We start from the raw sequence: 26,226 nt of genomic DNA, 5'->3' as shown, positions 1-26,226 counted from the left end.
AACAAACAATTCCTACTCCCCTGCAAAATAAAATCTGAAAGACAGAACAGTCATGAATTTAACAAGGTAGCCATCCACCTCCCCAAAAAAAACCAAAATGCACAACAAAACAACCCCACGGAAACCCTAAAATACTGACTCCCTGAGAAACTAACTTACCATAATGCCTGTAACAATGTCACCTTTCTTCCTGTCTTTCAGGTTGTCTCCATTTTCACAGACACAGAGGAGGTAGTTATCTGGGACATCTGCTGTTACCCCTTCAACATCTACAGAATCATCCAGCTTCAACAAAGGGTTCACATGTAACAAACGTTAAAAAAAATAGTACAGAGATTTGGGTGGATTATCTTTCTAGATCTAAGTCTTGTACTCTCAGACATTAATCTAACAGTCTTTTTAGCTCCTGGTATCTATTATATTAGTTTGAGAAATTACATTTAAAAAACGTGGTAGATAAGACAGGATAGAGGAAAACAAAAAATGAAAGAAAAGACATTAAATTCACTGGTTAAAAGATGTTTCTATCCCATTTTTCCATTTTCTAGGCAAGACCTGCAGGACATTGCAGATTTGTAAGTCCACTCTGTGACTTCAGAAAGCAACTACAGTAAACACAACAAACCTACAGCCCTGAGAAGATTCAACTGTTTGTAAAGCCAGCAAGATGTTTTACCACAACAAATACAATTAAAGGAACTTCATTTCCTGCTGCCACTCTTATGTCAACCCCTAGCTGCTCATGTTGCATCCTGGAGATAATACTAGAATCAAGGCCTCCCAAAGGTTACTCTGAAACCAAGTTTATTTGAAAAGGATATCTTCTCCAATAAGTGTAGACTTAGTGTAGAGGGCAGTCAGCTTACGGCTGAAGAGAGAGCTTTTATTTTCTCCAGCAGCTTTCAGTGCTGCAGTTTCCATTTGCTTTATTACTCCAACCTACAAGCAGACAAAAAAGAAAAAAGTTAGCTCTCTGGTAATAAATTATTTTTTTTATTATTCTATATATCTGGTAATCTTTTAAGATGTGCAAACAACAAATGCATAATTCAAGCTGGAATACATAATCTACAGAAAGGGCTCTCACATCAATCCTACTAATGAGATTATAAGGCATTGCTTTTCCTGACCCTTTTCCTACTCCTAAATGCCCTCTCAACTTCCATACCTGCTTCTTATCCTATTTTGAAACAATTTAGCTGGAGGTCACTGCTCGTTAGAGAATGGTTCCTGCACCCAATTTAGGATCAACAAGTCCTTTTCTTAGAAAAGGAAGCAGAAAAAGAGGTTATCACCAGAAAGCCACAGAATTAGAGGGATCCAGAACATGAAGGAACAGAGAAAAAAAAATGGGCTGGGCTAAGAAAAACAAGGATGTGAGGAATAACAAAACAGAGAGACTATATGTACACGTCTCCTTTTTAAATGCAAAAGCTTGATACAGAAACACTGAGAAAACTAATTGTTCTGGAACTGTTTCTAAAAAAATGAAGATACTTCTCTGAAACTGCTAGAGGTTCACAACACCCCCAGCAGAGAGAAACTGAAACAAAGGGAAGTTGGCCATTTCTATAGCAGGAACCAGCGATAACTTGCTGCCCACTTCTCAGCTGAAACCAGGCCCCGGTACAAGCAATGCAAGCTCTTTCCGAGCTATTCTGTACTCAGTGTGACAGAAGTCGGGGTAACCTTGTGTCCCTTGGCTACGAGGCGCCGCACGTGGACGAAGAGCCGGTGGCTGGGAATGCTGGCAGTCATGAAGTTGTGATCCAGGTGACAGTAAATGTTCAGTTCTTTAGCCGCGATCTGCGAGGTGCAACAGAGTCAGCCAAAGGGTCACAAAGTAATCTAAGAAGATAAGGATCTTATCTCTATGACAACAATGATGCACAACTACAATTAAAAGCTCAGTGACAAAGGGAAAACATTCCAGGAGAAAGCCTGGAGGGGCCCCTGCAGCTTCCTGTGCCGGCACTGCCATAAACAGGGGATTCACTATCACAGGCTGCAGGTGTCAGGTTTTAAGGTCGCACCTTGATCTTTACCACTGTGAGGTAAACCACCCACACTGCACACACAGGGTCTGAAACACAGCTCAACAAAAAGGTCAAATGGTTTTCTCGCCACTAAAAACACAGCCGGAATGGAAGTATTTAGCTTGTGGTCATAAGGATGGGATTAACCTGGCTAATCAACCAAAACACTGAAAAATCAATATTGAACAGCAGTGGGAACCAAACACTTAATAAAAAAGAGTAACAACAGGTACTAAAATGTGACATTATCATGTGGTTTCTACTTGTCTTTTTGCTCCTTAGCAAAAAGGCAGGTGATCACTGACCAGAGAATGTGGTGTTAGGCAGGACCTGCAGGCAAACACTGACCAGTCTATCTGAACAGCCTATTTCTATTCCTGGACTGTAAGTACACCAGCAAATGAGCAGACAAATTACACGGCACAAATATGATGGGAAAAATTAATTCCCAGTAACCAAGCAACGTTTCTCACTGGTCTGAAGTGTGGAAATAGCACCAAACAAAGGTTGGTAGCAATGACTTTGGGACAGATCATAAGAAAAAGAATTATGAAACATTTATGAACCATCACTTTAAAATTATGTTTGTTATATAGTCCTTTCCAGCTCCTACAGATCTGCCAGGCACAGGTGCCACATCTGGACATGCATTCAGGATGCTCTCTGCACCCAGGGTAGACCTGATATATTCACCTTTTTCAACACCACTTGCTCCACTGTTTTTCAATCTGAAAAATTCCTAATGTCATACATTAGAGTTATACATTATATATATATATAATAGTAGAGTTCTGAGCCATGATACATAATTCATCTCTGAAAGTTTTTCAACTTTAACTCTGACAAAAAATTATTCTAGGAACTCACCTTAAAATCTCAACATACAAGACAGCAAGCACTACCATGTGATTACAAAATAATAACTGGCAAAAAAATGTGTGCATAATGGATAGTCTCCTATCTTAGCATGCAGAGATTTCTCATCCCAATTTCAAGTAACAAAACAAAATACCCCACAAAACTTATGCCCCCAGAGAAGCATCCCTTCTGGAAGTGGCCAGAGACCTAGGAGGACACCAGCATAATGCAAGTAGCTTTCCATAACCTTGGAAAAAATTACCTCTGCATCTTCCCCAAAGAACCGGTATTTGTATCCACATTCCACACACAAAACAGCATCTTTATACTTTTTCTTCATTTCTATGAATTGGAGTTCTAGTGGAGTGTAAATGCTTTTGGTTCTTTTATTAAGACTTGTATCTGAAGAATTTTGAGAGTTTTCATAGGACTTAAGGGATGCAGAAAACTGACTAAGATTACATAGTAACTCCTCCTGTAAATAAAAGATGGAAAACTATAATTAGGAATCATCAAAGAAATCAATTGCCCCCTCCCTTGGCTTACACTGACCACAGAGCTAAAGATTGCTCTGGCATTGAAGAGCCCCCAAAGCTGCAGCACAACTACTGAAGCAGGATATACAGAATACAGTATATTTGGAATTAAACGGAATTAAAAAGCCATGAAAGTCAAAGTTAGTTAGGTGAAATCAGAACCCTAATGTATCATAAGCTCTCCAAGCACACACTAAGACACTGCAGGCTGCAAAGACTGGCCAGTCTAAACTGGCCATATATTGAAATAAGGATGAATTACTGCCCCAGTTCACAGGTGAGAAACTCCAGCATGGAGGGATTTATGATGTTCCAAAACATCCACAGTAAATCAAGAAATAAACCAATGTGAGTCTCAGTTCCCTGTCTCAGCCACCAAAACTGTACTCCTTCTCCAGTCTGCACTGCCTCTGTAAGTTCAGTAAACCTCCCGGAATAACTTAAACATGGAAAATCTATACTACAGTTTCTAAAACCTTAAATGTGAAAGGCTTTGAGCCCACTCTCAATGCAGTTTATAATTTACAATGACATTTTGTAGCCTATTCTTGCCAAGCAACTTCAGCTCCACGACTCTGTGTTGTTCTGTATTGTCAGCAGAGTGATGGGTTCAAAAGTGCAGAGAAAAATGCTGAAAAGTATTTCACTTACAGCTAAGTTACTCCTCACTTATATCACAACATCCAGCACGGATAATACTGGTTCAAACAGAAAAAAAAAAAAATATGAAGACAACACCCTCCAGAAATTTTTAAAGCATATGACTATTCAAAACTTAACTGATCAGGTTGTGCTATAAATTCTGTATTTGCAAATAAATCCATTAAACTTCCATTTCTACAAAGTGACCCATTCAGATTACAAGAAACAAAGTGAACAGACTGCTCAGTAGCAACGGCACTTCAGAAAAAACACAGAGATTGCTTAAATCATATACTTTGTGTCATAGGAATGTACAAAGAGTGCAGTCAGAGACCAAGTGGGGAAAAACAACACTTAGCTGTAACTGCAAAATCCCCACAACTGCACACCATCAAGCAAGAGAACACAGCCCAGCACAAATAAAGCTGCACTACACCCAGAGCTTGGGTGGCCTCAGGAGCTCAGATGTCTCAGCTGCGAAATCCCCAGCCCAAGGACTTGGCAGTCTTCAATCCAAGGTCTGTGACAGCCAAACAAGATGACCTTGTCTCATTTTTACAGGAGATTGTCGTGACAAAGCATCTGGAATAAGGCCATGAAAGAAGGCAAAAGGAGTAAAAACAGACACAAAAGCGGACTTGTTGAGGTGGTTGTTAAATCAGCAGTTGCAGGAAGGTCACTAAGAAAAAAGAAAGACACAAACACTTAAAAGGTGCCCAAGGAGGGCAGGGGCCAGCCCTGGAATCAGTGTTCTGTGTTCTCCAGCTCATCACACCTTCATAACCTCAATCTCTTACCACAACAGAATTCTCTTGCCACAAGCTGCTCACTGCAGCATTTGGATCCCACACTCACACAAAGCAAACACCCCCAGTGGAAGGTCACAGCCTTCAGGCAGGACAAGTTAAAACTAGCTGCACAGCTTTTCATACAAGCTCCTTCCCCCAAAAAGCCAGATGTACAGCTCCATTAAAGAGCAGTTGCCACAGTAAGCCACGGGCTGCATTCTAGGACCTGAATACATCAAACTGAGCAGGCTGACCCCCAAAACCACCAATTAACTACTGTTAACTAGCCCCATAATTAAAGGGGAATCAAAACACTGTTAGTCTACTCAAGTCTCTTGACTTGCACCATACATATCATGATGATAATTCATGTGAGCTACCGCCATCTTCTGCAGATGAAAAAGCAGTGATAGCTTTACTAGTTAGATTTACCAGCAACTGTTTTAAGCCACGTCTCAGTGATAATCCTAAACAATATTTTTGCAAAGAAAGCCTGTTAGAAATTTGAGAGCCCACATCAAAACCGGCAGAACTAAAGCCAAGCTGAGCCAAGTGCCACTCTGAACATGTGTTATTGGGGTATTACAGCTTCCCCCACAGCCACATGTTACACCGCCAGGGCTTCTGCTCTCTCATGATGCCACTGTTCAACGGTATCACTGAAGAGCCAGAACAGCCATCCCACTCACCACGCAAAGAGCAAACATTCATACACAAACACAGGTCTGTAGGGTTCTGCTGCACCATTTCATGTCGGAGCACAGAACACAAAAGGAAGCTTGTGCCAAGCTTGCTGTTTTAACCCATAGCAAGCAATCTACACACACCACAGGACCAAAGCTCTGCGTACCTTCTGTGCGACCTTTGGGCCAGTGTCCCAAGAGGGGAGAGGATTTTTCAACTCTGAGTTTCTCCCCGTAATACTGGGACACTTTTCCAAACTCAGAGATTCTTTCTCCTGAAAGCCATCCTCCCGGACTCTGGTGCACTGCTGGTTTGAATCACTGCAGAACTCTCTCAGCCTGTCCAGAGTTTGCCAACAGATACGGGACTTTTCACACTTCTGAGATTCTTCTTTGGTGAAAATACACAACAAAAACATATAAGCAATTTATTTTCTAAAAAAGAATGTCTACTAGAAGAACATCAGTAAGGACAGAACACAACCGTTTTGCTCCCTGTCTCCCTTCCCCACGTTCCCTGTCCTCTCCCACTGCAGTATTTCTGCCAGCCTGACAGAATCATGCATGTAAACAGCTTGGTTAACTTCCCTGGAAAACCAATACTCCTCATTTGTGTGCTTCTTTCTACATGGGAAGAGATGCATCATTATTTTTTGGACTGACAGCTGCACAGCTACAAGTTAGCCAACAACACTGGGAATCAAGCACATTTTCTTTCAGTACATTTTTTAAGCAGACAGTATTGCTTCTTGAAGGTGTCCTACAGATACTTCAAAGCATCACACCAACAAATTTAATACTGTTCCCACTTTGAAACTTAAGAGGCTAATTCTTTTACTGAAATGTAATGAACTTTACATTCAGTGACTGGTTTTCATACCAGCATTAACTTACTAAATTCTCTGTTCAAGGCCAGACGGAATTCCCGCATTTCCGAGGCAATGGAGCAGCTGCTGCTCCACAGCAAGAGCCTTGCATTGGAACTATTCACTGAGGCAGCCTGCAGGCACACCAGCCACAGACCAGGCTCCACGGAGCTGTCAGTGTCAGCCATGCCTCAGAACAGGCCTAAGACTCTAAAACCAACACAGGAAGGAAAATGCATTTCTGCCTGGACCTCTGGACTTTACTAACTTAAGAACCTGGTAAAGCTGAGTCAGATGAAGGGGATTTGCAGAGTAACTGTGGAGCAAGGCTCAAAGGCCCAGCTTCTGAGCCACAGAAAGGTGCTCATCATGGCTCTTCAAAGACGTCTCTTACGCCCAAGAGATGCATCTTGAAGTCGCTGCAAAAACACTTTCCAAAATTTATGAAAAACTTTATTTACTGCCTGTCAATGCTTGAAGGTTTGCTTACAGTCCACTCACTTTTAACCTGAGCCTGGAGTGGGTTACAGATCTCTTCCAGAGTAATCTGTCGTGCCTTGATCTTCTTTTCACAGGGTTCATTGCTTTTGGTAGATGTGCTCCTTTTTGCACCAAATTCAGAAGCCTGAAACGTAAATTAAACTAGTAAGTTCAGTTACCTTTTATGTTTGCTGTCCTCTGAAAGAGAATAATGCAACCAGCAACTTCATGAAGAGTAAATGCAAAATAATCCAACCTCCCATCCCTGGAATTGTTCAAAGCCAGGTTGGAGGGGCTTGGAGCATCCTGCTCCTTCGATGTCTTTTGAAATATACACTTGGAACACTGTGTAAACAGAAAATTCATCAATTTTGCTGTATCACCATTGATCTATTGCAAGAAGCTTGACTAAATATGAAGAAGTAACTTATAACTCCAACAAAACATCAACACCTTGCACAAAAGCACACAACGGGTTCTTTCAGCAGCTTGCAGCCACATTTCATATGGTAACCTCTGATGGTTTAACCAGGGAATTTCAATTTCCTTAGAACTAAACAGGAACACCAGCCTCACCAACTAAGCCCAAAACCTCCACATAAGCACAGCCCACAAGAGTACCAGTTTTCAAGTCCACTGTTAAATACCACCAGATTAACACTAATGATAAAGTTTTTTCTACAAGGACAGAAAACCATAATCACACCTTTCAAAATATATTTGGACCAAAGGTAACCAAGATAGCTGACTTGAGTTACAGGTAGAAAAAGCAAATGCGCTTCCAGGGCCAGAAGAGTCTAGAAACACTAACTACAGGGAGACTGGAAAATATAAACTCAGAACGAAATCCAACTGCAGAGACACAGCCACTTTCTCCCAGCGGTGACACTGGGAGGATCTGGATCATTGCACCTAACAGCACTCGGACCTGGAGTCACCTGAGCTCCAGCCCCTGGGCCAGGAGCTCAGCTCACTGTATGCCAGAGCTGCCCAAGAAATGGGATTCATTCCTCAGTGTGCCACAAGCCAACGGTGCCACGCAGGAGAGAGACACTGGGCCTTCCATCGGCGCTGGCCAGCCCTGGGTGCTCGGTGTGTTCCACAGCTCCAGCTCTCCCCACCGCCCTCTCCCTGACGTTATTTACCACAGAAATAATCCAGAGCCGGTAACTTCTCAAGCACTGCCCCCCCATTAGCATTGATTAGGAGCTGCCATACAGGTTCTGTGACCCCAGCCACCCTCTGCACCTGCTCAGGGGCAGCGCCTGCGCCTGGGCCGGGTCTTTCTGAGCTGCAGGCGTGAGGTTTGGTACTGTCATGAACAGGGTTCAGCTGCAGGAGATGCGGACCCTGCGTATTTTGACAAGTTTGCAATGCATACATGGACATACACCACCATCCTGATTTACATCCTCAAAACTTGCTAATTCCAGGCCATCCTTGACTAAGGGATGGAGTTGCTGCCTGTCCCACTGATCAGGTCTCACCTCGTGCTGATCAGGCTTCAAAGTACACAAAGATCAAACCTCTAAGAACATCCTGACTTATGATAACCTCAATATATTCCACATTTTGCAAAACTAGGAGGCACAACGTGTCCCAGGGGTCGAACACTGGAGTGATGCCCCAATGACACAGACCAATGCCCTGGCCTCACTCAGCTCACCAAACCCGTACCAAGCTCCAGCTCCTCCAAAACAGGACCATCCTGTATCACAGAATCCCAGCACACCTGGGGTTGGAAGGCACCTCTGGAGCTCACCCAGCCCAAGCCCCTGCCCAGCCCCAGGCAGGGTCCCCTGGAGCAGTGGCACAGGAACGTGTCCAGCTGGCCTGGGGATGTCTCCAGAGAGGGACACTCCAGGCCCTCCCTGGGCAGCTGTTCCAGGCCTCTGCCCCTCCATGGACACAAGCTCTTCCTCCTGCTGGGCTGGAGCTTGGTGTGGTTTATTTTATGGCCACTGCTCCCCACCCTGTCCCTGGCAGCACGGAACAGAGCCTGGCACCATCCTCTGGCAGCCTCGGAGGTGTTTGTATGGATTGATGGGATCCCCTCTCAGCCTTCCCTTCTCCGGCCTGGCCAGGCCCAGCTCCCGCAGTCTCTGCTCATCACAGAGCTGCTCCAGACTCCAGATCACCTCTCTGGCCTCCACTGGACCCTGACCAGCAGCTCAGTGCCTTTCCTGCCAGGCTGCTCCCCGAGTGCTCGGTACCAGTGCCCTGCGTCACAGAGATGCTACAGCCGGGACCCCGCAGCCCGGGCTGCGGCGGCGCTGAGGCCGTGTCCCGCCGTGCCCGTGTCCCGGACAGGGATACCGGGATGGCGGGCCGTGCCCGCCCCGCCCCGCCCCGCTCGCACCGTGTTGCGGGGCTCGCCGCCGCTCGCCGCCGCTCCGAAGAACCTGCTCAGCACCGGCTGCTGCGCGCCCGCGCCGCCCCGCCGGCCCCGCGGCATGACCGGGCCCCGCGCCGCCGCGCCGCCCCCGCCGGATGCGCCCGCTCGGCCCGCCCCGACCCGCCCCGCCCCGGCCCCGGCGCTGCGCGGAGGGCGCGGAGCGGCCATGGTGCGTTCGCTCAACTCCATCGTGGCCGTGAGCCAGAACATGGGCATCGGCAAGGACGGGCGGCTGCCCTGGCCGCCGCTCAGGTACCGCGGCCCGGCGCCGCCGCGCCCCCCGCCCGCACTACAGCCCCCAGCGTGCCCCGCGCCGCGCGGCAGCAGGCGGGCTCGGCGGGGCCGCGCGGGGCGCGCTGGGAGCTGTAGTGCGTGAGGGGGATGCTGTGTGAGGCGGGAAGGCGGCGGCGTGGCGGGACTGGGGCTGTGGGGTTTGGGGTGGGTTTTCTCTCGTGGCACAGCCGCGGGGTATCGCGCAGGTTATCGCTCATGCGAGCACAGCGGGGCCAAAGGTCCCGCCACGGCACCGGCCCAGGCCCCGCCCAACCGCCAGTCCCCGCGCTCCCGCAACACTCCCCTCACGAGTGGGGGTTTTTTTGCTGCAATTAGAGAACTTGCAAAAAGCAATAGAAATGAGAGAACTTATTCTTAAGACACGTTGTAACGCATTTCGTGCTTCCCCGGCAGGAATGAGTACAAGTACTTCCAGAGAATGACGAGCACATCCCGCGTGGAAGGTAACGTGCGGGGTGTGTGGCACCGGACACCCAAAACACGAGACTCTGCATTTCCCTGCCTCGGCCCTATTCCTGCACACAGCCTCACCAGTATTTCAGCCCTCTGTAATCGTTCGGGGTAGATGAGGAAAGATGATTAATCACATATTTCAGAGGAGATGCAGGTGATCTGTTAGGAAACAGTTTTCAAATCTTCCTTTCTCTAGAAGAGTAGAAAACGTTATCAAAAGTTTACCTAACACATCTTTACATGAAACTTCAAGTTAAAAATGGGAAGGTTTTCACAAGCTGCTTAATTAGCAGGGGTGGTTTGTTTTTTTCAGCCTGGATTAGTTTATCTAACTTGTTTGCTGTAGCTCAGCCTTGGCCATTCGATCCACCCCCTGACCCTTGCGGCAGTAATTTTGCTGAGTTTCCTGAGTGCTGAGCCATCCCCATGCACCAGAAAATCCAAACCATGTTGATAGCATAGAGCCGAAATACTGCAGTCGTTTGTCAACAGAGTCACTCTTTCATGGTTTGTGTAGGGGTGTTTTTATGCTGTTAAAACTCACTTGTTTGGTAAAAACTCACTTCTGGTTAGTTTGATACATTCCCTTGTTTTGATTAGGAGACTTACTCAATTTTCTGATTTGAAGGTCTGTTCCATAATGCACAAGGAATGTCTAATCTCATTTTGAAACACTCCTAAGCGAAGGACTTTACTTATGTTTTGGAGACCTGATTCAGCCCTTTGTAACTTTATATGTATAAAAAAAGGACAGAACACAATTGACAGTTTTAAGTCTTTTTAGATGTCTGCAAGTTGCATCTTACCTTGCACAAATAACCTGTGATCAAGAAAAAAGATACTTGAAATGCAATTTAAAAGAAACATTTTGCTCCATCCTGCCTGCAGATCTTTTGACAGGCTGTGATCTTGGATGCTAGGCAGGTAAACTGCTTCATAACCACTTCTGAATGGATTATGCTGCCATAAGTGTTCACATCAGGGATGTCAGCATTGCCTCTGTTGTCTCTCAACCTGGAAACTACGTGGAAAGAGTGACCATGCTGGCATTGTGTTTATTTCTCTGATAACTCCATTTCCTCATAAAGAGAAACATTCCTTTCCTTAGCAGTGTTGCATGTAAGAGGTAAACAGGTTATGAATGCTTGGGTTTGGTCAGTAATTAGATTTATGGGTTAATGTTATATGATTGAACACCTGTAGCACTTCGGCTTTGGATTAAATTTGACCGGTTCTTCTCCTAGAAATTATTGTGAGTTTTTGAATCTGTGTGGGACTGTTCCAGTGTCAATTGCCTGACCAGGCTTTGAGCCCACAGACAGGCTCCTCTCTGCCTGTGGCTCATCTGAGAACTGGGGCCTGAGCTTGTGCTTTTGTCAGCTGCTGAAGAGGGGCTTGGAAGGGAGGGGAAGTCCATCAGTGTCTCTAAACAGTTCAAATCAATTCTCTCTTGCTCAGGTAAACAGAATGCACTGATAATGGGGAAAAAAACGTGGTTCTCCATTCCTGAGAAGAACCGTCCTTTAAAAGACAGAATTAATATTGTGCTCAGCAGGGAGCTCAAGTAAGTATGGTAAATAAGGGCCCTGTGAAACAAATAAAAACCTGCACCAAAAAATGTCAGTAGCGTTACAACATGCAGTAGTTCCAAATGTAGCATTTTTGATACCTGGTTAGAAAGCATTTCTGCTGTTGGTTCTGAGTGTTATACTTTACTCTTAATTTTTAATTTTTTAAAATTCATTCACAAGGTAATTGTCATTACTTTGCATCATGAGTGCTACTTCTAGCTCTACTCACAAACCATTTGACAATTTTGAATAGTGTTTCTGACTCATGTATTTAACTGTATTTCTCTAGTTCCTGCTTAGATTGGTGGCCCTGAATCCATTTTTTGAAGTTTATTTTTATTAGGATTTGTGAATGAACTGTCCTTTTTCAGACCTCTGTTCTTGAATGCATCACCCACAGTCACACAAATATTTTTAAATACAAATGTCCACTTGTTGTGGTTTATTGCTTTGGAGGGTGTTGGTGGATTTGCAGCTGAGTATGTGGGTGGAGAGGGAATATTGGCTTTTCAACTGGTTTTATTTTAAGGAAAATGCTTTTTTTTAACATTCCAGAATTCAAGTCAAAATTTACATTTAATTTCTTGATGATCTGCATTTAATAATCTAAGTTTAATTTATAGATTATGTATTTACATTATAGTTACGTAAATTTCTCAGTTATACTTCTTCAAAAACATGTTAAAAAAATTCAGATTTTTAAGCTATAATGCCTCCTAAGTTATGGTTCAGCTGTGATCTGTTGAACAATCCTGCAGTCAGATGAGACTTCTAACATAATATGTCAGTAATAGACACTTCAAAATAATTAACCAATGTGAAACTTTTCGTTATTTGTTAATTCAGCAATTCACATTTTGTATCTCGTTTGTATTGATGATCATGATGAATTGTCCTTTATTTCCTTAGTAATAGAACTTTGCTTTTTCTAGGGAAACCCCAAAAGGAGCACATTATCTTTCCAAAAGCCTGGATGATGCTTTAGCTCTTTTGGATTCACCAGAGTTAAAAACTAAAGTAGACATGGTTTGGATTGTGGGAGGCACTTCAGTGTACAAGGTACATTTAGCCTCCTCCTAAATTACTCATTTTCTGTGATGGGATGAGGATGAAGTTCCTATTACTGCTGCTTTAGGAAGTGTTTTCCCTTTATGTGGCCAGCAAACTGCAGTGATTGCAACAGAACAAGTCTCAAAGAGTAAGATCTCATCTCTCAAGTTCAGAATACCCATCCAGAAATTGAACATTGCTCTTGCCAATGGGCCAGTGTCACACAGTTGTTGTACTTTTGAGAGCTCTTCTTAAATACCTAAATTGCTAGGTTTTTCAGGCAAAGCCCATATTGTTATGTTTATTTTACTGAGCCCATGTTGTTATGTTTATTTTACTGAGATTGCTGACTGACCCTGCGAAGGATGTGAAAAGAAAAAAAAGGAAAAGTGCTCCAGCATTTTTAGCCAGAGTATGACACTTTATGCATGTAAATGGGGAAGAAAATAGGAATTAGAGAGAGCTGACAGGTCACAGTGTCATCAGTAATAGGAGATAATCATACAACAGAAGGTCACACTCACTCTGCTTTCCCATCTAGCAGTGTTCCTACTGCTCCCACTCCCTGGGTCAAGAATTGTAAAGCAAATTCTTTTTAATGTAAAAGAAACAGTGCTGCTGTCCTTTAGTCATTACAAGCATGCTGGGAGATACACTCCAGTTGTTGTTTGGCACTCAGACATTAGATGTGTGGTGACAGTGCCATAGTGCACCTGGTGGAAGATTAGGGCTGATACTGTGCCTTGTTGTATGGGGTAGGAAAATGCATTTTTGTGGTGCTTCTTGCCCATTCCCTGCCACAGCCACGGGCTCAGCTGTAAAGAGCTATTGCTTCTGCTGCTTCTTCCAAGAGCACCTGTCTTGGAGGCTTCTACTTTAACTACTTTTCCAGCCTCTGGCTGGTATTATTGGTATAAAAGAATGCCATTTTTAGACCATTACTCACCAATACTCAGATTATAAATTGGCAGTTTTGATCAAGAGCAATTCCGGATGTACTATTTGAGCTGATCAGTACAAGGGAGTGAGAGACCTGGTTACCCTGGACATGGAAAAGCATTGAGAGAGCTGGGAATGTCCAGTCTGGAGAAGGGAAGGCTCCAGGAAACAACAGAGGCCCTTTCAGTGCCCAAAGGGGTTCCAGGAGAGCTGGAGAGGGGCTTTGGGCAAGGGCCTGGAGTGCCAGGACAAGGGGGAATGGCTTCCCAGTGCCAGAGGGCAGGGATGGACGGGAGATTGGGCAGGAATTGTTCCCTGGCAGGCCCTGGCACAGGGTGCTCAGAGCAGCTGGGGCTGCCCCTGGATCTCTGCCAGTGCCCAAGGCCAGGCTGGACATTGGGGCTTGGAGCAGCCTGGCACAGTGGAAGGTGTCCCTGCCCATGGGACAAAGATGAGCTTTAAGGTTCTGCCCAGCCCAAACTGTTTTGTGGTTCTAAAATTTCAGCTCTTTCCCCTCTTTCAGGCATCTAAGCTTAATTACATTAGAGAGAAATCTGACAGTTTTATACAGATTCCTGCACTGTTAACCTTTGTGATGTTAACTGAAAGGGTTTGATGGGGCCATACACCTCTACCAAAACTGCAAGTAATATTTTTAGTGCGTGTATTAAAGATGCACAAAGGATTTTACAGGACTATTTCTATTATACTATGTAGAAATATGTGGGAAGTAAAATAGCAATTGGAAATGGAAGTGAACAATTTTATTCAGTAGTTGTAGGTATTTGGTTTTAAAGCATTATTTTGATCTCACTAGTTTGTGTAGCTCAAAGGTTGAGAACTGATTTTGTTCATTAATACAGGCCTGTGCTTGCCTACAGAAAGGGCTACCCCATTTTGATCATTCAAGCTGTTACAGGACTGTCTTACAGAAAACCAAGTCTGTTTATACTTTCTACTGTCAAACTGAAAGGATGTTCACATGAGAGCTTCTTGCTGCCCCTTTAGATCAAGGCAAGCACTTGCAGGTGGCAGATTTGCAGGTTCCCAGTGGGATTTGCCTCCAACTTCTCTGTGATGGTTTTCTGTCTGACCCAGTCATCCTGTGGGCAGGGAACATGGTCTGTGCAGATTAGTTCTGTGGGTTGCTAACTCCTCGAGGCACAGTGATTTTCTGTCAGGATCACTACAAAATGGAACCACAGGCACCCGTGGCACTTAGGTGGGGCTGCTCTGACAGCCGGCTGGGCTGCTGTGGGTGTCAAAGGAGGAGCAGGAACACGTGGGGACTCTCGGGGCAGCACTGCAGCTGCTCTGCCCAGGTTGGTCTGTGGCCCTTGGCACTGCGAGCTCAGTCTGGTGACATCCCTTTGGGGTCCTAGGGAATAGGAAGCAGACCCAGAGTGGTACTGGATGTGAGGGTCCACAACTGAGGGCATCTGTCAGAAGCTACAGCAGCAGCTTTGCCATTGCCAGACAACACCTCCAGGGCCCACATCATTATTTGAGATGGCAGTATTTTGTCCTGTGGAGCCTTTTGACACACAGGCTCCAGAGCTGGTCTGGCAAACTGAGGAAGCATTTGCACTTCTTTTATGAAGGTGGGGACAGTGACACAGCTGGTTGGTTCATTCAGCTAATTAAACCATTTACCTAGAACAGAGGTCACCATCTGGTCTCCTCTGGGTTAAATTCAGCCTTCTTTGCAACACCTGTGGTCAGTCCCTCCCTGTGCTCTTCCCTGGCTTGTTGTGGTAATAGAGAGTTCTTGATGAAGCTGAATTCCTGCAGAGTTGGATAGCAGTTGATTTATTCTTCTCGTACAAAGCAGAAGTGCCTCTGTTTACAGAACACAACATGTTTTTATTTGTGAAGCAGATTATTATTCTTCTGTCATTTTGCAAGTGTGACTCTTCTTACCTCTCTGCCCTTAAAGGGAAACACTAGTACAAACTGGATGGACACCAGTTCGGTGCAGTTGGATGCTTGTGTGCTGTGTATTACCCTTTCATTTTTAACTGGTCTCTAGTAAAGCAGCTTTTCTAGAAATTAACCTCTCAGCAGTAGTAACAATTAATTTTACTGGATTCCATTTGTTATTACTTGGTTCCTGTGCTTGTTGAAATAGTACCTAATAGCCCTGCTGCATGGTGAGTCACCTTCCACAAAGAGCATTGCTCCTTGTCGGTTTAAGGGAAAGGGAGGAACAGCTGCAAGCTTTTCAAAAATATATTGTAACCAACCCCAGTATAGCTTTTCATGGGTTATTTTAATGCCCACATCTGGAAGAGTTGCCTTATTTCAATCTCAAGACAAAATGTATATTCTTAACTCCTGTATTTGTTAGTGAAAAACTCACCTAACAAAGTGTTGTCTTAGAACATTTTCATCCAAGGAGCTTGGAAATGTAAAAACTTTCAGCATGTGTTACTATTTTGCCACAATCCAGAGATCCGACTTTGAAGTTCAACTAAGGGGTAACTTGATCTCTGGAATTCCAAAAAATACAGCACAAATCCCTAGCAGTGATATTAATAAAACTTCAGAACAAATTACCTTGAGGTGTGAGCATCTCCCACTGCCTAAACCTTCCTGCCTCTCAAGGAGATGTGATTCAGAAATTGCTTGTTGCAACTGTGCCTATTGTTCCTTTCTTCTCACAGGGCTATTCAAATTTTGTTGTTAACTTCTGTCAGATACCCCAGGCTCTGAGAATAGGTATTGCTGCCACTTACCAGGTGGAACTGACACAGGGCGAAATTATCCCTTTAGAAAGTGCTCTTCAGCGGAGTCCAAAAGAGGGGATTCAGAGTATAATTTTCACGGCTTTGCTAAAAGCCTGTGATACATAAAATTGTGACCGAGTTTGTGTTGTTTCTAAAGGCAGCAATGGAGAAGCCAATTCATCATCGATTGTTTGTGACAAGAATCTTGAAAGAATTTGAAAGCGACACATTTTTTCCAGAAATTGACCGTAAAGACTACAAGCTTCTAACAGAGTAAGTACCATAATGCATACCAGGCTTGTCTTCAGAATTATCTACTTTGAATGTTTAAGTGTTCTATTAAGGCTGTGTTGGTTTGAGTTAGAGGTGAATTTTTCCCCAGAATCATACCTTACCTACAACCTGGAATGGCACCACACTCTGCACAGATTTTCTTGGAACTTGCTGTGTTCTTCAACTTTCCTGTAATCTTTACAGTAAAGAATTGCCTATGTCAGTTTGCTTCAAAAGTAGCTTTTTCTTATTGTTTCCTGGTTTAGAATTACTCAAATATTTACTAAGCTTTGTAACTCTCAGTATGTTGCTAGTAAATAGTATGTGGCCTCTAAATGTCTTTGATTAATTGCCAAAGATAAATGGGTTTGACTGGAGAAGGCATGAGCTTCCTAAGGTTATCCCTTTTCTCTTGAGAAAATTACTCCTTCCTAACAAACATAGTAGTAAAAGGTGTACAATAACTTACAGTTTCTGCCATTCACTGTGGTTTCTTCTGTATTATCCTTGTCATATTTCAGTTGTGCTTTTATATCCTCTCCAACAAGATTACATCCAACAGGCACTAAGGAGGCAGCAGAAATTCAGACACCTGCCTCAAGGACCAGGGAGGACCAGACCACCTGTTCCTGTTTCTGATGCTCCTGTTTTGGCTCTCAGCTGGTTACAGACCGGCAATGGAAGAAATAGAAAGTATGAGGAGCCAAACTCTGCAGAGGTCACAGGAATGGATTAGCACAGCTCTGGGGGAGGATAGGCAGGGGCAGGGAAGAGGGTTGCAGGACAGGCAAGGTGGGTGGGGAGGATGAGTCACCTTCTCCAACTCCAGTATATTCTGAACTACTCTGTGCGCATTTGAGTGTCCTGAGAGCTGACCCAAAGCTCCCTCAGTCTCTCAGCTGTTCCTCAGGTATATGTTGTTTTTGGCCAATGTACTGAAATGAGCATTGGCATCAGAACATGATTTTGTAAAATAACAGGTAATTTCCTCACTAAAGTGGAAACTGATGATGCCAAACCTTACCAAGTAAATTTCAAATTTATCTCTCCCTCAAAGTCGGTATTACTCATACAAAATCCTTGTTCTTTCATGGGGAGATGAAAAGATTTTTGAAAGCTTCTATTAATAAGAAGTGGTTTAGAAAACCTGGAAGATAGAGGAACTCTTTCTATGGTAGCAGTCACCTGCTTTAGTAATCTCCTGCAGACTTGTAAAAAACCTTGTCCTTAGCGTTTCCTCTAAACCAACTTAGGAAAAGGAAGGCAAGAATAGAAACCAAAGTGTTCCAAAATCTCTTCTTCCTTGGCAGACATTTTGAATAACATATTGGAGGCTTTAATAAAAATGTTGGGTATTTCTTTATTAATCCAAAAATGGGGTGGTTGTTTTGTGTTAGAGTATGCTTTCTTGATATAAAAGGTGTGCATATAAATCGTGGATAGTAGTTAATATGATTCCTAAAAACTGTGTACCTGTTCTAAAGACTGTTTTCATTTGTTTTTCCAAACAACTTGCTTTTCTACTTGATTGGATAAATTACAGGTGAATCATAATGATATTCTTACCTACTTGCTGGCTTTTGCTTTTTCTTCTCCTCTCTCCCTAGGTACCCAGGTGTCCCTGCTGATATCCAAGAAGAGAATGGGATCCAGTACAAGTTCGAAGTGTATGAAAAAGCTGTCGTGGCACAATAAGTGAGGCATTTTGTACTTCCATGTAAGGGCAGGTATTTTAAATCATGGAGTTTCACTGAGTGTAAAGATACATTAAATTTTTGAAGAAAATCATGCCTGATGGTAAAATACCTCAGAAGTGAATGGTTCCAAAAACCACACTCCACACTCTGAAGGTACACCCTGAAGAAGGGGGTGTGCAGTGTGAAGGAGGTAGATCTGAGCAGTTGCACAACAAAGGTTACATGACACCTTGCATTGATCTTACAATCCATGGCAGCGTCCCTGACAATTCCATGAGTGATGAAAGGCATTAGACTTTGTCAGGGCTTTTCTACTGAAACAAAGGGGTTTTGTATCTATCTCCTTGTTCAAAACATCCAGCACTGAGAAAGCATCCATCCTCCCAAGTTTGACTGGGATGTTGTGTACATTTATAACAGCCTTTAAAATGTATTGGTGTAGAGGTAAAGGTAAGGAAGCCCAGCAGGAGAAGGGGAGTCTGGAAGCCTCACACAGCAGTGGAGGGAGGGATGCACTGATCGGGGACCTGTCATTGCAGGGCGGGTCCCCGCAGGATCACCAGTCCTGCTACAGAACCTGCTCCGGGTGGGCTCCTGTCCCCATAGGGCCACAGGTCCTGCCAGAAGCCTGCCCCAGCACAGGCTCCCCACGGGATCACAGCCTCCTTCCTGCATCTCCTGCTCCCATGTGTGCTCCCCCCGTGGGCTGCAGGGGAATCTGTGCTGCCTGGAGCACTCGCTCTGCTCCCATCTGGCCTGGGGGCTGCAGGGCTTTTCTCCTCTCCTCTTCCAGCTCCTCTTGCCACCGCTGTTGGTCCCCACAGGGTTTTCCCCGCCTTCTTAACTCTGTTATCCCAAGGGTGCTGCTGCCACTGAAGTGGCACACAGCCTTGGCCAGCAGTGCCTCTGTCCTGGAGCCGGTGGCACTGGCCCCATGGGACATGAGGGAAGCTTCCAGCAGCTTCTCACAGAAGCCACCCCTGTAGCCCCCCCGCTCCCCAAACCTGGCCTCACAAACCCAGCTCAATCTGGTAAAGAAGCTGTAATATTTCCCTAGCTTCACAGCTGTGTGAAAGCTTTGCTGCTCTCATAAAAAAGTCACTGTGTCAGTTTGACCGCAGCCACTTCAAAGTAGAAGAAAATACACATTGATTTCTTAAAATCTATGTTCCTGTGTTCCCGCCAAGCATTATCAGTAAAGATGCAGTTCATTTGTCAGTGTGATTTTGAATAATCTGTCTGACAAATATGGATTATAAGCAATAGTGGAGTAGTCCTGTTTCACCTTTATCAAATATAGTTAAATATAAAAATACTAAATATATTAAACTAGTATAATAATTTGCATTGATGGTCCCTTACAATATCAGCTATGCGCACCCCTTGAATTTTCCATGGCACTGTCGTATAACAGTAGCTGATAAAAAACATATTTTTTGCAACACCTGCTCTAAGTTGTCTCAGTTTTCTATGTTTCCTTTGAAACTGTAAGCACTTCCCTGTATTGATCTTCTTGTTCCATGTGTGCTGATGCTACATCAATCGATAAAAACAAGTTTATGCTTACATTAATGCAGCAAGAAGTCTCCAGAGTTTTAAATTGACAGCACATTGTTGAAGGGGAGGAAAGAGACTGTTACCAGGGAGATGTCATGTTTTTTTTTTTTTTAAATACAAGTCACAGTGACCCTGGCAAGAGAATAACCTCCCGAAAGTGTTTAAAACATACCTGTTATAGGTCAGTGTTGAAAGCTCTGACACTTTGCAAAATACTGTGTTTAGGACAACTGACATTTATTAAAAATGGGAGAAAAGAATTCATGCAATGTTGGCTGAGGCAAACATACATTAGAAAATTTGTGCCTAAGCACAGAGATATGGTTCACTGAGGCCAAGATGTTTTGTAGAATCATTTTAGTTTCAAAGAACTTTTAACTTGGATGCAAAAGCCTGCTGAGAACATAAGTGGTTACCCTTGATTCTTCGTGGACACACTTAGTCTTCTCCAGATTTAACTATGTCCTTTGTCAGATACAACAACAAATTAAGTTAATTTACGTTTCGTGGAAATGCGAACTTCTGAGTCTCCTACTTGAAACTTTTCAGAACATAATGATGTTCCTTCAGCATGGCTCTCTGCCACAAAGATGCACTTTTGTTTGGTTTGTTTTTTAGTAGAAGCACTGCATTTGGACAGCACCTTTTGTACCACATCTTTTCAGTATACAAAGCCCTATCGAGAACTAGGAAGATGCATTTGACTGCAGCACAGCTGAATCCAAAATCATGTTCACCCTGATGACAGACACGCCAAGCACCACTCTTTAACTGCACCAAGGTTAAAGGCTTGCTGTGCCAGGATGGGTAGGCAGAAGGGTGTGAGTCTGTGTGCTCAGCAAGCACATGCAGACTGTTTGCTGTTGGGTGTCTTGTGAGGATGGTTACCTGGCACCTGTTAACCTCCCCGGGGTAAAAATAAGTCTCTTATACTGTGGCTTGAAGAAAAAAAAAAAACCTGTGTTCCAAATGCGTCTTCCCCATGTTTTGTTTACTCCTGTACCTCATTGATGAATGATTCCTTGAAAAGCCATAGATTCTCATTATGTCCAGTACAGGGGAAAATGTCATGTTTTTTACCCAGTTCCATGCAGCTAAGTGCAATGAATAGCATCATGAGTGACAGTGTAATTACCAATCACCAAGAAAAGTCTATACAGGTATAATTTAATCCCCCTCATTCATGCTTTCCTGGGAACAAACTGTTCCAAACATATTAAAATTTTAATTTTCAAGGATAATACTAGATTTAACAAGATAGATAAAACCAGAGAGTTTGGATAAAACGTGAAAAACAAACATAAATGCTTTTATTGCTTTTCTATTACTCATTATCTCTTATCTGACAGTGGACAGCGATTTCCATTTGGCAGTAGAAAGCTGATGTTTTCAGTAGTGTTAGAGCCACAGTATATTCAAGGTCAGAGCTGGGAACATTCCAACAACAAATCTCTGTCATGGACAGCAATCCATGGAAAAGAAAGGTACACTCTGAAAAATAAGTTCACTAATTTAGCAAATAAAATACTATTAGTATTTATACAGAAGAGCAGGGGAAAAACAGGAAGGGGAGAATTGCAATGATTATCTTATTCAGGTTATCTGAGGGGAGCACTGGTAGCACTTGACATGACATCTTAATGGGGAACAGACAACGGTGCTTGTCTTCGTCAGACAGCAGCTAGTTTGCTCAGGACTCAAACCTAAGCCCTAACTTACTCTGAGTAGTGAAGAAGTTATGCTAACAGAAGAAGGTAGGAGCAAGCAGAGGCAGCAGCTGACTTGGAGAGGGGAGAAGCTGAGGGAAGGATTGTTTGTTACTCGAGACAGAAAATTGGGTGAGTAGAGGTGACAGATGAGGCGAGAAAGCCTGGTTAAGTACAAAACTGGGAGATGCCTCCCTTGTTACTCAGGTGTGCATTAGCTGTCTCTGCTTGCCCTGGAGGGCTGTAGGAATGAAGCCAACCAAACTAGGGTAGGCTGGCTGAAAAATCTGAAGAGCCAGGTCCTGAAACAGAAGAGTGGAAGTTGAGAAAGAGAGCTGAGAAGAGGAAATTGATGTTTCTTAGAAGGATACATGGTTTATCGTGTTGGTTTGCCCTGTAGCTATAATTACTAAGAAAACACTTTGAGAGTGGTGCGGGGTTTAGCACCTGTAAGATGCTGTGAAAAAGAATGTCATTAGTGAGGGATTTTCAGGATCTGGGCATTTGTGTGACTGCGTTCGTCAGCTCCACAGAAATCTTCAGCTGGACTTGCTATCCTGAGGCGCCTGCTCTACACTGGAGAGCGAGAATCCCATACCAGAGCATCCAGTGCCCCAGGGGCTGTTGCTGTGCCCGGGCCAGTGCTCTTCTGCTTCCCTCAGTGGACAGCTTCTGCTTCTGGGTCTGCATGTGGGAAACCTGCTCTTTTCCCTGTGTCTTCACTTGTTTTCAGCTGGCTCTGGGGTGATCCTGGGTTATTCTACCCTCTGTTCTGTGCAAATCATTCTGTCTCCTTTCTGTAACATCAAAGCAAAATTCATATAAGAAACCTTTTGTTAGATTAATTGACATGGTTGGAAAAAGAATAGGTGAGCTCTCAAGCAGAGTCCTATTCTGATTACATTTTCAGGACTTTTTTTCAAGTGACTTGGACAAGAGCTTACATTGCAGAAGTTGCCTGTTCATCTCCAATTAAATTGGGTCGGTTAAAGTAGATTATCTTTTCTCGTACATCTTGTTTTGCTCTTTTGATAATTTAATGGTGTTGCTACAGCATTTGTATATTATCTTCAGTCCTTGAGCTGTAGTCCTCACCATTCTGTCCCTTATCTCTTCAGCTGTCCCATTGGATGGAAAATTTACAGAAATTCAGATAATTGGGCTGATCAAGAGAAGCAGCTATTTCAGAGATGTCTCTTAAGTATGTGCTTATTTCTGAATAACTGGTGGTGAAGTGTTTTTCTTGGAATTGGGCCATGTATTTGCCTAAGTTAGCAAAGCTGTGGGTATTAAAATAAATATTTTGTTAAGTGATGCCTGCTGTGGAAAAAAAAAAAGATGGGGGGGAGGGGGAAGTAAATACAACCTGAGACTAAACAGACCCTGAGAGGACAGGAAATGGATGATCCACCCTTACCAATGGAGCCCTAAATCAATGTCTTTTCCTTCCTTGAGGAGTTCAGTTTAACAAGTTCCTAATACCCAAGCAGAATCTTTTTCAATAAGCAGCCATTATTCAGAAGCCATAAAATCATTATAAATTGCGTAATTGATTTAATTGAGATGGACACGTGCATGAAAACAGAACATTTTAATGTTCATCCTTCCTCTGCAGCTTTCCACACAAAACCCTGCTGAGACCACTCACATTGGTTTTGGACAGCTGTCCCAGTGGATGGATTACCAGCCCTTCACTGGAGATCCCTGTTCCACCTCAATAACTTAAAATGGATTGGGCCACTGAATTGCATTGATGCTTGTTCAGTTGTACTAAGGAGCACTTTAGAAGCTTTTAGTCTTTTTAGTTCTGTATCGGTAGCTCATTGAACATGTCCGAAAAAGCTCCTGAAAATGATTTATTGTGAAAACAGCTTAAAAAAGAGCTTCATTTTCACAAGAGCAAGAAGGAACTTTTAATCACCATACCGCCTCTTGTTAGGTTTTGCTCAAAAATGTTAAAATTTAGATCTGGTCCCACCAGCAGTCCTAGGTGGAAAACCTCACTAATTTAACATATCTAAGTTTAGAAAAACTTTTTTTTTTCTTATTAATTTTAAATCCTTTTCTTCTTATGTCTGTTGAGTTGTTTGTCACAGTAAAAGGCAACCCATTCGACTGGAGTTCTTTACTCACTGAGTATGTTTGTGCGCATTGCTATTTCAGCCAGTCAAAATCAATTTCTTCAGTGTTGACTCTCAGTGTCTGTCATGAAATTATGGTTATCTTTCCGATGGAATCATGTAAATTCTGTTCCTTTTGTTGCAGACCAGTTTAACTTTTTTCTGCACAATTCACTCTGTTTTTTCCTAGTATATAATTCAGATTCTTTTAGAAACTGCTCTGGACATAGAAGTACAGCCAGCATTTTGCTGTAATCTAAACAACAATTTATGAATGTGTGTATGAGAAAGAATCAGCTCTAAGGATGTTCACAGACTGTGGGAACTGGCAAAAGAGTGTTATCCCGTGAGCCTGCTGATTTATAGCACAGAGGAAGGTAGCACTTGAATTCTGCAGCATTGCAAAGACTTGTGCCCATGGAACAAGACATTTATTGCAATATATTCTCTAAAACTGTTTGAGGAAGCCCCGGTTTCATCACCAGTCACAAATTACTCCTGCAAGCGTCAGAAGTGCAATTCCCACACACACTCAGTTTTTTAATCAAAGTACTTGGCAATAAACCACCAAACACTTCAGAGATAATATCTTTCCAGGCAGAAAGCTCCACGTCATAAATAGCTAATTAAAACATGTGTGACAAAAACCAGGAGATACCTCGGCACTGGTATGATGTGACTGAAGGAAGAGGGTCATGCCAGACAGCGCGTCCAGCGTGCCTGAGGGGCCGCACAGAGCCTGTTAGCAGGGACTGTGCAATGCCGTGTGTGCCTCAAAATTGCCTGGCTAAACAAACCAATAACATAACAAGGTACTTCGCTGGATATTACACTGCACGTATGGGGGTTTTTGTGAGACACTTCATAGGCTCCTAATTCCTTCTGTTTGGTTTTGGTCATTATTTTTGAAGCACAAAACATAGCACTCCACTTCTCTCTTAGACCTCTCAACTGATGTCTCTACATCACGACCATAATTCCCCTTCAAGATTTTGAACAAGCAAGCAGCTGTGCCTGTTACATTTAAGAGATGTATTATTAAGAACACTGTTGTTTACAACATTACTGCATTCCTCTCAGCAAACAGTGCTAGTACAGTAAACATCTGCCTCTGTACCTAATGGTTTAGAATGTATTTAAGCTACCAAATTAGTATGTGATAAAAATGGTTTCAGGGTTTGGGGCTTTTTTTTAGTCATTCAACTAAACCAAGTTAATTATACTTCTATATTTTTCCATTTATTCACCATTTTCAAAGAATTCTATGCACTAATACATAATAAAGTAACTGAATTACTAGAATGACTTACGTTGCATTTTATCATGCTCAAAAATTTACATGGCAATGCATTAATGTACAAGTAATTACATATGTAAGCAATCATGGCTCCTCCTTCCCTTGAATGAGATCTTGGCTGGTGTAGGCCAAGGCTGGCCAGTACCAAACACACATGATAGAGTGTTTACAATTTCTCATGGGAAGCAAAATCCAAAACCAGGGGAGGGGGTGGGGATGTCAGATCAAATTTAACTATTTCCATTCCTTTTCTTTCTTTTACTTTCCTCTAAACAAAGTGAAGCAGATAACTCAGCTGATTCCCAGGGTCCCCAAGGACACAGAAAGGCCCCTCTGTGGTTGATAACACTCGGACCCCCACAGGCCCTCAGGGGTGCTCCGACTGCCAGCTGCCAAGCCAGGGGTTTCCACTCTGAGACCACCTTCCCAGAACAAGGCTCCTGGGCTCCAGGCCTGCAGTCCAGGGCTGGGCTTCCTGCAACTGGCTGGCAACTGGCAACCAGAAAACTAAGTATGTGCTTTTCGTTCCTGCCTGCCCGCCCATATTTGGGCACAGTTTATCAAGAATCACCCACGGGGGGCCACTCTGTGATCTCAGAAATGCTCATTAGGCCACGCGGCCTTGATGAACAGCACCTGGGCTGAGCTCCTCTTGCATTATCAGAGACACTGTCTGTTCCCAGGATCTAGTGCTGGCTAATGAGCAAGTCCAAGTGGACAAACAGTTTTGTTATTGAACATTCAAAGAAAGTTACCAACCAGAATTGCAATCTGGGTGGAAAGTCGCTATGAATAAAGCCAACTCCCTTCTGACCCTGCAAACATTGGGCCTAAGTGAGACCCCCCCCAAGCTCTCCTGAACCTGCAGGGGCTGTGCCCAGCCCCTCTTTTGGAGCAGGGTCTCTCAGAGCCAGCCAACGCTCACGTTGGCAATGCTCAGAGTGCCAATGCTGCCAACAGAGCCTGCGCTGGGCCCACACTGCTCAGGGCTCAGCCCTTCACCCTTTGGGAAAATGCAGAGGCACCCACATGAGTCCTTCCCTGAGCTCAGGGGGATTCCCCACAGGTATGAACCTGTACATGGATTGTACACACCCTGTACAGGCTCCGGGTCTGTGTGCAAGTGACTGTGAATGTGCTACAGCAAATGTAGGAGGAATGTTGCTCTCCGATTCTTAAATGCGTAAGACTCATAAGTCCGGCCTATGAGTTACTGTCATGCTTCTAGTAAATTCTAGAGTCTTTTAAATTCTTTAAAT

General features: G+C 43.7%; 2 protein-coding genes across 3 annotated transcripts in view; one reads left to right on the top strand and one right to left on the bottom strand.

Moving 5' to 3' along the window:
* MSH3 (mutS homolog 3) overlaps positions 1-9,351 on the bottom strand; it is an 89,485-nt gene extending 80,134 nt beyond the window's left edge. Inside the window, exons 1-7 of one of the 2 annotated variants that reach the window (XM_082301435.1) lie at positions 9,249-9,351; positions 6,911-7,034; positions 5,711-5,934; positions 3,157-3,369; positions 1,690-1,806; positions 822-939; positions 160-305 (exon numbers count right to left, since the gene is read on the bottom strand). In XM_082301435.1, the coding sequence (XP_082157561.1) occupies positions 160-305; positions 822-939; positions 1,690-1,806; positions 3,157-3,369; positions 5,711-5,934; positions 6,911-7,034; positions 9,249-9,344 (1,038 nt within the window). In that variant the 5' untranslated portion in view covers positions 9,345-9,351. The remainder of the gene's footprint in view (positions 1-159; positions 306-821; positions 940-1,689; positions 1,807-3,156; positions 3,370-5,710; positions 5,935-6,910; positions 7,035-9,248) is intronic. The other variant, XM_082301436.1, reaches the window with a different exon arrangement.
* A 76-nt stretch (positions 9,352-9,427) lies between these two features.
* Positions 9,428-18,328, top strand: DHFR (dihydrofolate reductase). The gene is made up of 6 exons (XM_082302270.1): positions 9,428-9,536; positions 9,972-10,021; positions 11,490-11,595; positions 12,535-12,661; positions 16,475-16,590; positions 18,198-18,328. Exons 1-6 carry the CDS (start codon positions 9,451-9,453, stop codon positions 18,283-18,285), a joined length of 573 nt encoding a protein of 190 aa, XP_082158396.1. The 5' UTR covers positions 9,428-9,450; the 3' UTR covers positions 18,286-18,328.
* The last annotated feature ends 7,898 nt before the right edge of the window (positions 18,329-26,226 follow it).

This window comes from Coloeus monedula, assembly GCF_965178545.1.
Source record: "Coloeus monedula genome assembly, chromosome: Z".
NCBI classification, from domain to species: Eukaryota; Metazoa; Chordata; class Aves; order Passeriformes; family Corvidae; genus Coloeus; species Coloeus monedula.
Note: the sequence above shows the minus strand (reverse complement) of the source record. Positions and strands in the feature narration are given on the sequence as shown.

What these genes read in the sequence shown, in the direction of transcription:
- DHFR (XM_082302270.1), top strand. Translation starts at nt 9,451, where the DNA reads ATGGTGCGTTCGCTCAACTCCATCGTGGCCGTGAGCCAGAACATGGGC. An exon ending in GAGCACATCCCGCGTGGAAG is followed by an intron (nt 10,022 to 11,489) that starts GTAACGTGCGGG and finishes TCTCTTGCTCAG; the next exon opens with GTAAACAGAATGCACTGATA. An exon ending in GACTACAAGCTTCTAACAGA is followed by an intron (nt 16,591 to 18,197) that starts GTAAGTACCATA and finishes CTCTCTCCCTAG; the next exon opens with GTACCCAGGTGTCCCTGCTG.